Source organism: Eschrichtius robustus, chromosome 11 (assembly GCF_028021215.1).
Source record: "Eschrichtius robustus isolate mEscRob2 chromosome 11, mEscRob2.pri, whole genome shotgun sequence".
NCBI classification, from domain to species: domain Eukaryota; kingdom Metazoa; phylum Chordata; class Mammalia; order Artiodactyla; family Eschrichtiidae; genus Eschrichtius; species Eschrichtius robustus.
The window spans coordinates 82964211-82976564 of record NC_090834.1 but is presented as its reverse complement, the minus strand read 5'-3'; the positions used below and the strand labels follow the sequence as shown (position 1 = coordinate 82976564).

At 38.1% G+C, this 12354-nt stretch overlaps 1 protein-coding gene across 1 annotated transcript in view; it reads left to right on the top strand.

Annotated features, from left to right (window-relative positions):
* CCDC34 (coiled-coil domain containing 34) overlaps positions 1 to 12354 on the top strand; it is a 37297-nt gene that overhangs the window by 8670 nt on the left and 16273 nt on the right. The window contains exon 3 of the mRNA XM_068555504.1: positions 10088 to 10195. Coding sequence (XP_068411605.1) covers positions 10088 to 10195 — 108 coding nt within the window. The remainder of the gene's footprint in view (positions 1 to 10087; positions 10196 to 12354) is intronic.

Here is a 12354-nt window from a genome sequence, read left to right as displayed (position 1 = left end):
TTTGGGCTTTAATCCATTTTGAGTTCATTTTTGTATATGGTGTTAGAGAATAGTCTAATATTATTCATTTACATGTAGCTGTCCAGTTTTCCCAGCACCACTTATTGAAGAGACTGTCTTTTCTCCATTGTATATTCTTGCCTGTTTTGTCAAAGATTAATTGACCATAGGTGCGTGGGTTTATTTCTGGGCTTTCTATCCTGTTCCATTGAACTATATTTCTGGTTTTTGCACCAATACCGTACTGTTTTGATTACTGTAGCTTTGTAGTATAGCCTGAAGTCAGGGAGCCAGATTTCCTCTTGCACTGTTTTTCTTTCTCAGGACTGCTATTGGGGTCTTTTGGCTATTTGGGGTCTTTTGTATTTCCTTACAAATCTTAAGATTCTTTTGTTCTAGTTCTATGAAAAATGCCGTTGGTAATTTGATAGGGATTACACTGAATCTGTAGATTGCCTTGGGTAGTGTAGTCATTTAGACAATATTGATTCTTCCAATCCAGGAACATGGTATATCTTTCCATCTGTGTGTGTCGTCTTCGGTTTCTTTCATCAAGGTCTTATAGTTTTCTGAGTACAGGTCTTTTGGCTCCTTAGGTAGGTTTATTCCTAGGTATTTTACTCTTTTTGATGTGATGGTAAATGGAATTGTTTCCGTAATTTCTCTTTCTGCTCTTTCATTGTTAGTGTATAGACATGCAGCAGATTTCTGTGTATTAATTTTGTATCCTGCAATTTACTGAATTCATTGATGAGCTCTAGTAGTTTTCTGATAGCATCATTAGGATTTTCTATGTGTAGTATCATGTCATCTGCAAACAGTGACCGTTTTACTTCTTCTTTTCCAATTTGGATTCCTCTTATTTCTTTTTCTTCTCTGATTGCTGTGGCTGGGACTTCCAGAACTATGCTGAATAAAAGTGGCGACGTGGACATCCTTGTCTTGTTCCTAAATCCTAGAAGAAATGCTTTAAGCTTTTCACCATTGAGTATGATGTTAGCTGTGGGTTTATCACATATGGCCTTTAGTTTGTTGAGGTAGGTTCCCTCTAAGCCCACTTTCTGAAGAGTTTTTATCATAAATGGGTGTAGAATTTTGTCAAATGTTTTTTCTGCATCTATTGAGATGGTGATACGTTTGTTAGTCTTCAATTTGTTAATGTGGTGTATCACACTGATTGATTTCTGGATATTGAAGAATCCTTGCATCCCTGGGATAAATTCCACTTGATCATGGTGTATGATCCTTTTAATGTATTGTTGGATTCTGTTTGCTAGTATTTTGTTGAGGATTTTTGCATCTATGTTCATCAGTGATACTGGCCTGTAATTTTCTTTTTTTGTGGTATAATTGTCTGGTTTTGGTATCAGGGTGATGGTGGCCTCATAGAATGAGTTTGGGAGTGTTCCTTTCTCTCCAGTTTTTTTTGGAATAGCTTCAGAAGGATAGGTGTTAACTCTTCTCTAAATGTTTTATAAAATTCACCTGTGAAGTCATCTGGTCCGGACTTCTGTTTGTTGGGAATTTTTAAATCACAGTTTCAGTTTCAGTACTTGTGATTGGTCTGTTCATATTTTCTATTTCTTCTGGTTCAGTCTTGGAAGATTGTACCTTTCTAAGGGTTTGTCCATTTCTTCTAGGTTGTCCATTTATTGACATATAGTTGCTTGTAGTAGTCTCTTATGATCCTTTGTATTTCTGTGGTGTCAGTTGTAGCTTCTCATTTTCATTTCTAATTTCATTAATTTCAGCCCTCTCCCTTTTTTTCTTGATGAGTCTGACTAAAGGTTTATCAATTTTGTTTATCTTTTCAGAGAACCAGTTTTTACTTTCATTGATCTTTTCTATTGTTTTCTTTGTGTCTATTTCATTTATTTATGCTCTGATCTTTATGATTTCTTTCCTTCTACTAACTTTGGGTTTTGTTTGTTCTTCTTTCTCTAGTTGCTTTAGGTGTAAGGTTAGGTTGTTTATTTGAGATTTTCTTGTTTCCTGAGGTAAGATTGTATTGACATAAACTTTCCTCTTAGAACTGCTTTTGTTACATCTCAAAGCTTTTGGATCATTGTGTTTTCATTTTTGTTTGTCTCTAGGTTTTTTTTTTTATTTCCTCTTTAATTTCTTCAGTGATCTATGTTTAGTAACATATTGCTTAGCCTCCACATGTTTGTGTTTTTTACACTTTTTGTTCTTGCAGTTGATTTCTCATCTCATAGTGTTGTGGTCAGAAAAGATGATTGATATGATTTCAGCTTTCTTAAATTTACCAAGGTTTGCTTTGTGGCCCAGCATGTGATCTGTCCTGGAGAACGTTCCATGTGCACTTGAGAAGAATATGTAGTCTGCTGCTCTCGATGGAATGTTCTATAAATATCAATTAAGTCTATCTGGTCTAAAGTGTCATTTAAGGCCCGTGTTTACTTAACTGATTTTCTGTCTGGATGATCTGTCCAGTGATGTGAGTGGGATTTTAAAGTACCCCACTATTATTGTGTTCCTGTCGATTTCTCCTTTTATGGCTGTTACCAGTTGCCTTATATATTGTGGTGCTCCTGTGTTGGGTGCATATATATTTACCATTGTTATATCTTCTTCGTGGATTGATCCCTTGATCATTATGTAGTGTCCTTGTCTCTTGTAACAGTCTCTATCTTAAAGTCTATTTTGTCTGATATGAGTTTTGCTACTACAGCTTTCTTTTGAATTCCGTTTGCATGGAATACCTTTTTCCATCCCCTCACTTTTAGTCTGTGGGTGTCCCTAGATCTGAAGTGGGTCTCTTGTAGACAGCACATATATGGGTCTTGTTTTTGTATGCATTCAGCCAGTCTGTGTCTTTTGGTTGGAGCATTTAGTTCATCTGCATTTAATGTAATTATCAATATGTATGTTCTTCTTGCCATCTTGTTAATTGTTTAGGATTTGTTTTTGTAGGTTTTTTTCTTCCCTTTCTCTTTTGTTCTCTTCTCCTGATTTGATGACTATCTTTAGAGGTGTGTTTGGTTACTTTTTCTATTTTGTGTGTGTATCTGTTGTAGATTTTTTGTTAGTGGTTCCCATGAGGCTTTGATATAGCATTCTGTATGTATACACAAGGTTTAAGTTGCTGGTCTCTTAATTTCAAATGCATTTCCAATATCTTGCATTTGTAATTTCTTCTCACGATTGCTGGTTTTGATATCATGTTTGTGTGTGGATATTTTCCTACCTTTACTGTATGTTTGCCTTTACCAGGGAGCTTTTTCATTTTGTAATTTTCTTGTTTCTAGTTGTGGCCTTTTTTTTTCGCCTAGAGAAGTTTCTTTTACATTTGTTGTAACACTGGTTTGGTGGTGCTGAATTCTTTTAGCTTTTGCTTGTCTGAAAAGTTTTTGATTTCTCCATCTAATCTGAATGAGAGCCTCGCTGGGTAGAGCATTCTTGGTTGTAGGTTTTTCCCTTTCATCACTTTAAATATATCATGCCACTCCCTTCTGGCCTGCAGAATTTCTGCTGAAAACTCAGTGGATAGCCTTAAGGGAGTTCCCTTGTATGTTATTTGTTGCTTTTCCCTAGCTGCTTTTAATATTCTCTCTTTATCTTTAATTTTTGTCATTTTGGTTACAGTGTGTCTTGGTGTGTTCGTCTTTAGGTTCATCCTGTATGGGACACTCTGTGCTTCCTGGCCTTGGGTAACATTCTCCTTTCCCAGGTCAGGGGAGTTTTCAGCTATTATGTCTTTCAATATTTTCTCTGGCCCTTTCTCTCTCTCTTATCCTTCTGTCACCCCTATAATGCAAGTATTTGTATGCTTGATGTTGTCCCAGATGTCTCTTATACTGTCCTCATTTGTTTTCATTCTGTTTTCTCTTCAGTGGCAGTGATTTCTACTACTCTATCTTCCAGCTCACTGATCCATTCTTCTGTCTCATTTAGTCTACTATTGATTCCTTCTAGGGTATTTTTCATTTCAGTTATTGTATTCATCTCTGTTTGGCTGTTCTTTATATTTTCTAACTCTTTGTTAAAAACTTCTAACTTCTCGCTCTGGCATCCATTCTCCTCTCAAGTTCTTTCCTCATCTTTATGATCATTACTCTGAACTCTTTCTCAGGTAGATTGCCTATCTCCACTTCACTTAGTTCTTTTGGGGTTTTATCTTGTTCCTTCATCTGGAACATATTCATTTGCTGTCTGTGTTGGTATTTGTATTTTTACGTATGTGGCAGGGTAGTTACCTTTCTCGACCTTGCAGAAGTAGTCTTCTATAGGAGACGTCCTATGTGTTCCGGCAGTGCACTTCTGTCTCGTCACCCAAGCTATATGCCTTCATGGGTCCTTCTGTTCTGGCAGGCTGTGTGGGTGGTCTAGTAGGCTTGGTTGGCCACTAGTCTATTTGGTTGCCAGGCACTGCCTTATGTGAACTCTGCTGGCTGTTGTTTAGTGGGGCCTGGTCGTGAGGCAGCTGTTGCAGAACCTTAAGGGGTCCTGGGGGTAGTGCTGGCTCACTGGTGGCTGGAGTCAGGATCCTGAAGACTCTGGAGTGTTGCCCACCTACTGGCAGGTGAAGCCAAATCCTGGGGTTAGTGCAGGACTACTGGCAGAGCTGGGTCCTGGAGCCTGGCTTCAGGGCCCAGGGATCCCAGAGCTTGTTTTAAATCTGGTGTTGGGGGGCTGGTTCCTGACACAGTTGGGTATCCCAACTGTGATCCCAACTGTGATATCGCTGGGTATCCCAGGGTGTCCCAAAGGTTGTGTTAGCCTTCTATTGGGCAGGGCCAGGGCCCAGGCGGTCCCAGGGTAGGGCCTGGCCTGCTGTTGCTGGACTCGGTGTGCGAGCTGTGGTATTGTAGTTTTCTTGCTTCTGGTCTGCCCCCTGGTGGATGAGGTGGTCCGGAGGCTTGTGCAGGCTTCCTGGTGGGAAGGGCCGGTGCCTGCCCACTCGTGGGTAAAGCTGGGTCTTGGCCCTCTGATGGGGAAAGCTGTGTTTAGGGCCTTGTCTGGAGGTGGCTGTTTGTTCAGGAAGTCTTTAGTCAGCCTGTCTGTTGGTAGGTGAGACTTTGTCTCTGTTCAGTTAGTTGTTTGGCCGGAGGCATCCCAGCACTGGCACCTACAGGGTTTTGGGTGGGTCCAGGTCTCAGTGATAGTGAGCCAAGATGGCAGCCTCCATCAGCTCACACAGCTGAATGCCCTCAAATGTGCATGTCACCAGTGTCCACGTCCCCAGGGTGCGTCGCAGCCACCTCATGCCTCCCTAGGAGACTCTCCAAAACCAGTAGGTAGGTCTGGCCCAGGCTCCTATCAAATTACTGCTTTTGCCCTGGGTCCCAGTATGCATAACATTTTGTATGCACCCTTTAAGTTTGAAATCTCTTTTCCCCCAATTCTGTGGGTCTCCTGCAGTTAAGCCCCGCTGACCTTCAAAGCCAAATGCTCTGGGGACTCGTATTCCCAGTGCTGGACCCCAGGGCTGGGGAGCCTCACCTGGGGCTCAGAACTCTCATTCCTGTGGGAGAGCCTCTGCAGTGTATTTATTCTCTACTTTGTGGGTTGCCCACCCTTGCGGGTAATGTGAGTCTGTCCCTCCTACCCGTCATTGTGGTTCCTTCTTTATGTCTCTAGTGGTAGAAGATCTTTTCTGGTAGGTTCCAGTCTTTTTCATTGATTGTTGTTCTGTAGATAGTTGTGATTTTTTGGTTGTGCTTTTGAGAGGAGGTGAGCTCAGGGTCTCTCTCCTCCATCGTCTTGGCCACTCTCTTTGGTCATAGCCTTCTAAATACTTTTACATTTATTTTCAGAATTAGTGTGTTGTTGAGACCCCAGACTCTTACTTCTCTTACTTCAACCTCAAGTTTTAACATTACTAATCCCATTATTTAGTTTAGTAACTTTCAAAATATTTGTTCACAGTGAGAAATCTACTTTGCTTCATGTCACACACAAATGCATACATATATGTAATGCCTGCTTACATATGTATCTGAAATATCTTAATTTTGTGCAGAACCTGGCAATATTCTATTCTATTCTAATTTTTCTTTTCTTTTCTTTTCTTTTTTAAAGGCTAGTCATAACCCAGACATTGGTTTTAGACTCACAGTTTGGAAAACACTGATCTAGTGAATCAGTGGTATTGTGGAGCTCAGTTTATGGTATTTAGCTTTATCTCCAGCCTCACTAGAAGTCACTTGTTACACTAAGAAAAGGAGGGTCACTTCAAGTCATTTTTAGAGTCAGCATTACCATAAAGTTAGTTAAATTACACTGAATTATAAGGAACCCTGGGCTTTGGAGTAACATGGAACTAGGCTTAAATTCTAGTCTTGCTGTTCTAAATCTGTGATCTTGGAAAAGTTACTTAACTTCTCTGAGCCTCAGTCTCTTCATCTATAAGCCAGATGTTAGGCAGTAGTAGAGAGGTTAAAAGCATAAATTCTTGAGTCATACATCCTGGATTCAAAACTGAGACCTTGGATCTTTAACCTCTCTCTGTCTGGATTATCAGTGAAAGGGGAGAATAACATTCACCTCATAGTGTTTTGGGGACTCAGTGAACAGCAGGATGTGGCCTATTATATAGGAAGCACTTAGTAAAAGTTAGTTGTTGTTACGTGTTAAAGGAGATGATAATAACTACTGAAGATTTATTTTGAGAACAGATTAAAATAATGAATATGAAGTCCCCACCTCAATGATTAAGCAGGTAGCAGAGTATAATTGAATGATTTAAACCTTTTCATATATTTAGTAATTGGACATTTTTTATATCTGTCATTACTTAACTCTGAAGCAGTTAAAGTAGTTTAGCATGAGTCTTAACCATATCAGTTATGCCAGGGATATCATAACATATGGGTAAACTACTCACTTTGGTATAAACTTATTTTGAGCTATTGCGGTATTCACATTTTTTTCATGCCTTTCCCTTTATTTTCTAAGTCATGTTTTCCTTATTTTCTGTCCTTATTTACTGTATTCTCTAATTTATTTATAAATCATATCATTAAAAGCACAGATTTTTAACCACAAGGAACAATTCATCTCAGATCCCTATTAAAACATGAGGGCCAGAGAGTAGCTTTGCCAAGGTTTTTTCAGTTAGTGGCAAAGCTGGGACTGGATCCTAGTTTTTTTGACTTCCAATTTAATAAGTGTTTTTTTCTACAATACCAAGATGCATTTTAGAAATAAAGGGGTCAGACTTAGTATTTAATTTTAAATTTACCCTGGCTTTCTTATATTCTTCCTTGAAATCTTGAAGGAAAATTTAAAGGTAATTGGGTCATTAGAAAGATCATCCCCTGTCATAAATTTGATTTCAGCAACATTTAGATTTGTTTCAGATATCCCTGTAAGATTGAGTTAAAAATTATTTTAACTCATCAAAATTATGCTTATAATTTTTTTTTACATTTGTAACTATGTTGAGGTGATAAAATGTGGTAAATAGTGAACATTAGTATTGTGAAAAGCTAGCATATTGGTTTTGTAGGGCATGTAAATTTTACTTAAATTTTTATTATTTAAAAAAATTCTTTAGCAGACTGCCTTAAATTCTCTATGGCCTTTGGCTAATTTTAATTTTTAACATTTGCTTTAACATTTTAGTATCGTCTATTCTAAATTATAAAAATTATCAAAAAAAATTATCTAATTTGTGAATAATCCAGGTGCTTTTTTTTTTTCACCATCATGCTTTGGCCTTTTCATTCATCAGCCCTTAAAGAAGGAATAGGGCAGGATATAAAGTTGGTGGAACTCAGATATTGAGTTTTTCTGATTGTTACCTTTAGTGGTAAAACTTTCTTTGGAAGTCAGCAAAAGCTATTGAAATTAAAAATGCATGTTTAGGATCCTCTTTGGATTTTGGTTTTCTATAATCAAGTGTTTACTCTGTGGGAAGATATATAATTCTGTTGAAATTCAGTGGTGTACCAGAAGATGACATAGGGGCCTTGTGAGAGAAGACTCCAGCTGTGTCTGCAAGAGGCTGGCCTTGGTGGCAAAAAGATGGAGGCATTTAGGGTGGGAAATTCTGAGAGGGGCCAGCCTTGGAAGGGAGGGTTGTTTCTCAGAATGTGATGTATATTCTGAGGTTGCAAATTTCTTGAACAGACATCCTGAGATTAGAGCACTGTTTGGGTCAGTGGTAGCATTCTCTAGCTACTTTTGACCCTTCCTTCATCTTTAACTCTTATGTCAGCATTAACTAAAATTTGTGAACCATAAACTAGGAATACAATGTCTGATTTTTTTTTCTGACTTCTTTTGAGTTTAATTATATGAAGAATCTTAAAGGGTACATAAATGTAACCAGTCCTACCTTTAGTTGTATATTTAAATAATTACTTTTCTTGACGATCAAATTTAGGACTGTTTTGGAAAATGTGGTTGTCAAATCTATATCTAGTCTGTCATGCACGTGCACACAGTCCCCCTTGTTTTGTGACACAAGTCCAGACTTTTGTCCCCTTCCAACTCATGTGCTGTGGCAACCTCCTAGTCCGTCTCCCTCGTAATAGTTCTGATCCCTTCAAATGCAGTTTTCAACCTTTATCATTAAGAGTTTTAAATCATCCCTTTTGCCATGTATTCCTGCTTCATAGTGTTTAATTTACTCTGCCTGTCTCAAAAGACCTTCTTCCATCTAGTTGGTACCACAGTCTGACTTTCTAGTCACCTCCCCTCCCCGTTCTAGTCAAGCCATCTCCTCACTGTTCCTCTCATGGTGCTCATTTTTACTACCCTGGACCATACTCTTTCTCCTTTCATCTTACCTTCCTTTCCGTTATCTTTTCTGAGCTCTTATTCTACACAGTATCTCGCAATGCAGCACTTCATTATTTTGTGTATACGGAATTAGATTACATCAGAGACTTCTAGAATTTCATCCCTGCATCTCAGTTCTTGCTATCTTTATAGTAAGTGCTCCATTTAAAAAAAAAAAAAGTATTAAGTGAATAATCAAGGGAGAGCAGCTGCAGAGGTAATGAAGAGTCCTTTTAAAACCAAGATGGATATTTTACTTTGGGGGGATGGGGGGAGTATAGTGTTTAAAAGTTGGAAGACTCTGAATGAGTGAGGGAAGCTATTTCTGATGCAGCAGAATTTTAGGATGAGAGATCACAGAAGACAGGTATCCTTAGACCAGTTGTTCTCAAGTACACAAGATATGTTCTTGGTGTCAAGTTTTATCTTCATTTCATTTAACACAGTGGAATTCTCTGAGAGTTGAAAAATTGTCTTTCTCACTGCCACCCATGCTGAGGTAGGTAGGTCCTTGGGAGAGGGAGGCATGGGGATGAGGAGTGAAGTCCAGTGGAAGACATATAAAAGTATCCGATTTCTGGTATCTAAGGAGAGAGAAAAAAAATAACCAGTAATTATGGTAGTCGAGTCCTAGGAGTCTAGCTTGAACAGCATTCTCAACTAATGCAGTAATTTAACTGATGAGTGACAGAGTGGTGGCATTCAGCTTGTAGTTTTATTTGGCCATACTTTCCACATTCTTTCTCCTGAGGAAATGCCCAAACGTGTAGATTCGAGTGACAGCAAGGCAGTTAAATAATCTAGGATATGAATGTGGTTTTGTTTTACACTCCAGCAGCTATAAAATCAGCAAAGAAAAATCTGGATCCTTTTTTTCCCTACATTTCTTCTTTGGTGTAACTCTGAATTAAAAGTTTAATTTAAGGATTATTTAATTCCTACCCTTTATCTTCATCAAGAACCTAGAAGCTTTTTATAACTGTAAAAAAGTTGCAATTTTCTTGAGCTTCTGCCAGTAGTGTACAGTGATGCCAAAATTTATGTGTGGGAAAGTTGATTTCAATGAGGGTAATTTAGCTGAAGTTTAGTCTAAGAAACTAGTGTTTTGCTGCCAAGCAATTATTTGCATTTCTAAAAAATGACTTACACTTTTTACCAATGCCTTCCTTTCACCATAGACTAGTTGCTTAAGTAAGTTAGTTATTGTCACTAATGGTATATTTTCTATAAAGGAAACTATATTCTTGTTTAATTTGGTTAACCTCAGACTTTTTAAAAAAAATATGTGAGGTTGAGTACTTCTATTAAATGTTGCCTTTTGCTTGAATAAAATTCACAGGAATTAAATCAACAGCTAGAGAAAAAGAAAGAAGTGGAAAAACGTGAAAAGAGAAAGATAATTGCTGAAGAAAAGCACAAGGAATGGGTTCAGAAAAAGAATGAACAGGTAAGGAGAAAAAAGTGTGCACATATACTGACGTCTCCTTTGCAAAGTCTTCGTCCTGTTACTCCTTGTCATTACCTATGTTTTCTCATTTTCTCTTAGATTCTTTCTTTCTTCTCTGACCTGATTTTTTTTTTTTCTCCCCTCAGGGACATTTATCAGATCTTTTGCCCTTTGCTCTCTGCTTCTCTCCCTTTTCCCTCATGTGGCTTCCACTCGTATCTATCTGACTGCAAGTAGTCACGAAGTTTGTGTCTCCAGACCTGACCTCCCAGAACCCTGGATTTTCATCTGTTAGGTCGGTAGGCACCTCTTGACCTGCAAATCTAAAACAACCCATTTTTATCCATTCTCCTCTGATAGAGCCATCATTCTGACTCCTTGTTTTCTGATATTAGTACTACTATCATCTCAATCACCTAGGCATAATCAGAATTCTTTTGTTTCTAATCATCCTCACCTTTCCCTTACAGTCACCACTCTCCTGTTTGTGATCTCTTCCTGTCAGGTCTCATTACATTTTTCAACTTATTTATTGTTTATTTCCCCATACTGAAATGTAAGCCCCATAAGGGCAGGGATTTCTGCCTTTTTGTTCAGTTACCCAGCAGCTAGATCAGTACCTGATGCTTAAAAATGCCCCAAAATATGATTGCATCCTCTTTGTCCTTGCCAGACTAATCTTGCCAAAAAGTCAAGTGTCATCCTCAGTTCAAAATATATCTTTCATGATTCCCCACTGTCCTCTGAATAACATTTGAACTGTTCTAGCCTGGCTGGTTAAATACCTTCTACTCTCTGCTCTCCGAGCCACATCTCCTTCCACCTGTGCTGCCCTTCATTCCATACTGTCGGCTTCTGACTGGCATCTTTGGGGAGCACACTCAGGATAAGCATGGCCCATCTTCTTGGAGTATTAGTGTTGCTGGAAAATTTTGAGAGGAAAAATGTTAGTTTTATGTTAAAGCAAGCACAGATATTTAATAGCGTAGAACATAAATTTTATATTATTTTTAAAATACACAGTAGATTTCAAAGAAATCTTGGGCTTTGGACTGTGCTCCCCAGCCCCTAGGAATATATGTTCATGAGAAGTTTTGAGAACACTTCCTTTTTTTTTTTTTTTAATATGGTATCTCCTCAGTATGGGATCTCATCACATTTTCCACCCTACCTTTCCTTTTATTATCCAACCCAAAGTATTTCCTACATGAAGCATTCGCTGATCACATGCTGGAAATTCTTTTCTTCTCTGAGTCTTTGTTTAATTTATATCACTTTATACAAAATACAGTGCAGTATATGATATATTTTGTTGCTAGTTGTATTATGCACATGTCTTTACTTCCCTTGCAAATTTTTTGTTTTTTTAATAAATTTATTTATTTTTGGCTGCGTTGGGTCTTCGTTGCTGCACTCAGGCTTTTTCCTAGTTGTGGCTCACAGGGGCTACTCTTTGTTGTGGTGCATGGGCTTCTCATTGTGGTGGCTTCTCTTGTTGTGGAGCATGGGCTCTAGGCATGCGGGCTTCAGTAGTTGTGGCTCGCGGACTCTAGAGCGCAGGCTCAGTAGTTGTGGCGCACGGGCTTAGTTGCTCCGCGGCATGTGGGATCTTCCCGGACCAGGGCTCGAACTCATGTCCCCTGCGTTGGCAGGTGGATTCTCAACCACTGCACCACCAGGGAAGCCCCCCTTGTAATTTTAAGACTCTTAAGGATAGGATTTTTTTGATATTTGTGTTTTTTTTAAGAGTTATTTTTTATATTACTTTTTATCGATTACAAGATCTAACTAACATACTGCTTTGTAATATAGTAAGCATTTGTTTTTGGAATAAATGAGTGAATGAATAAACGTATCATTTTCCTTTCAGTTTTAATACAGTCTTGTATTAAACCTCAAATTAGAAATTTTAAAAATATTTATCTTGTCACTTTGTTTTCTCTTGTGATTTTTTTACACATTTAGAATGGTACTTTTATTATTAATATCCAATTTTATGAATTCAGTCAAATGTTTGTTTAAGTTGTAAGACAAAAGTTTTATTTCTAACTTTTGGGTCCTAACTATTATTGAATGTAATGCCTAGTGGTATTAATAATAGTACCTAGTAAATAATTCCAGTAAATTGAAGATGACGTAGCTTTCTTCATCCAAGTATT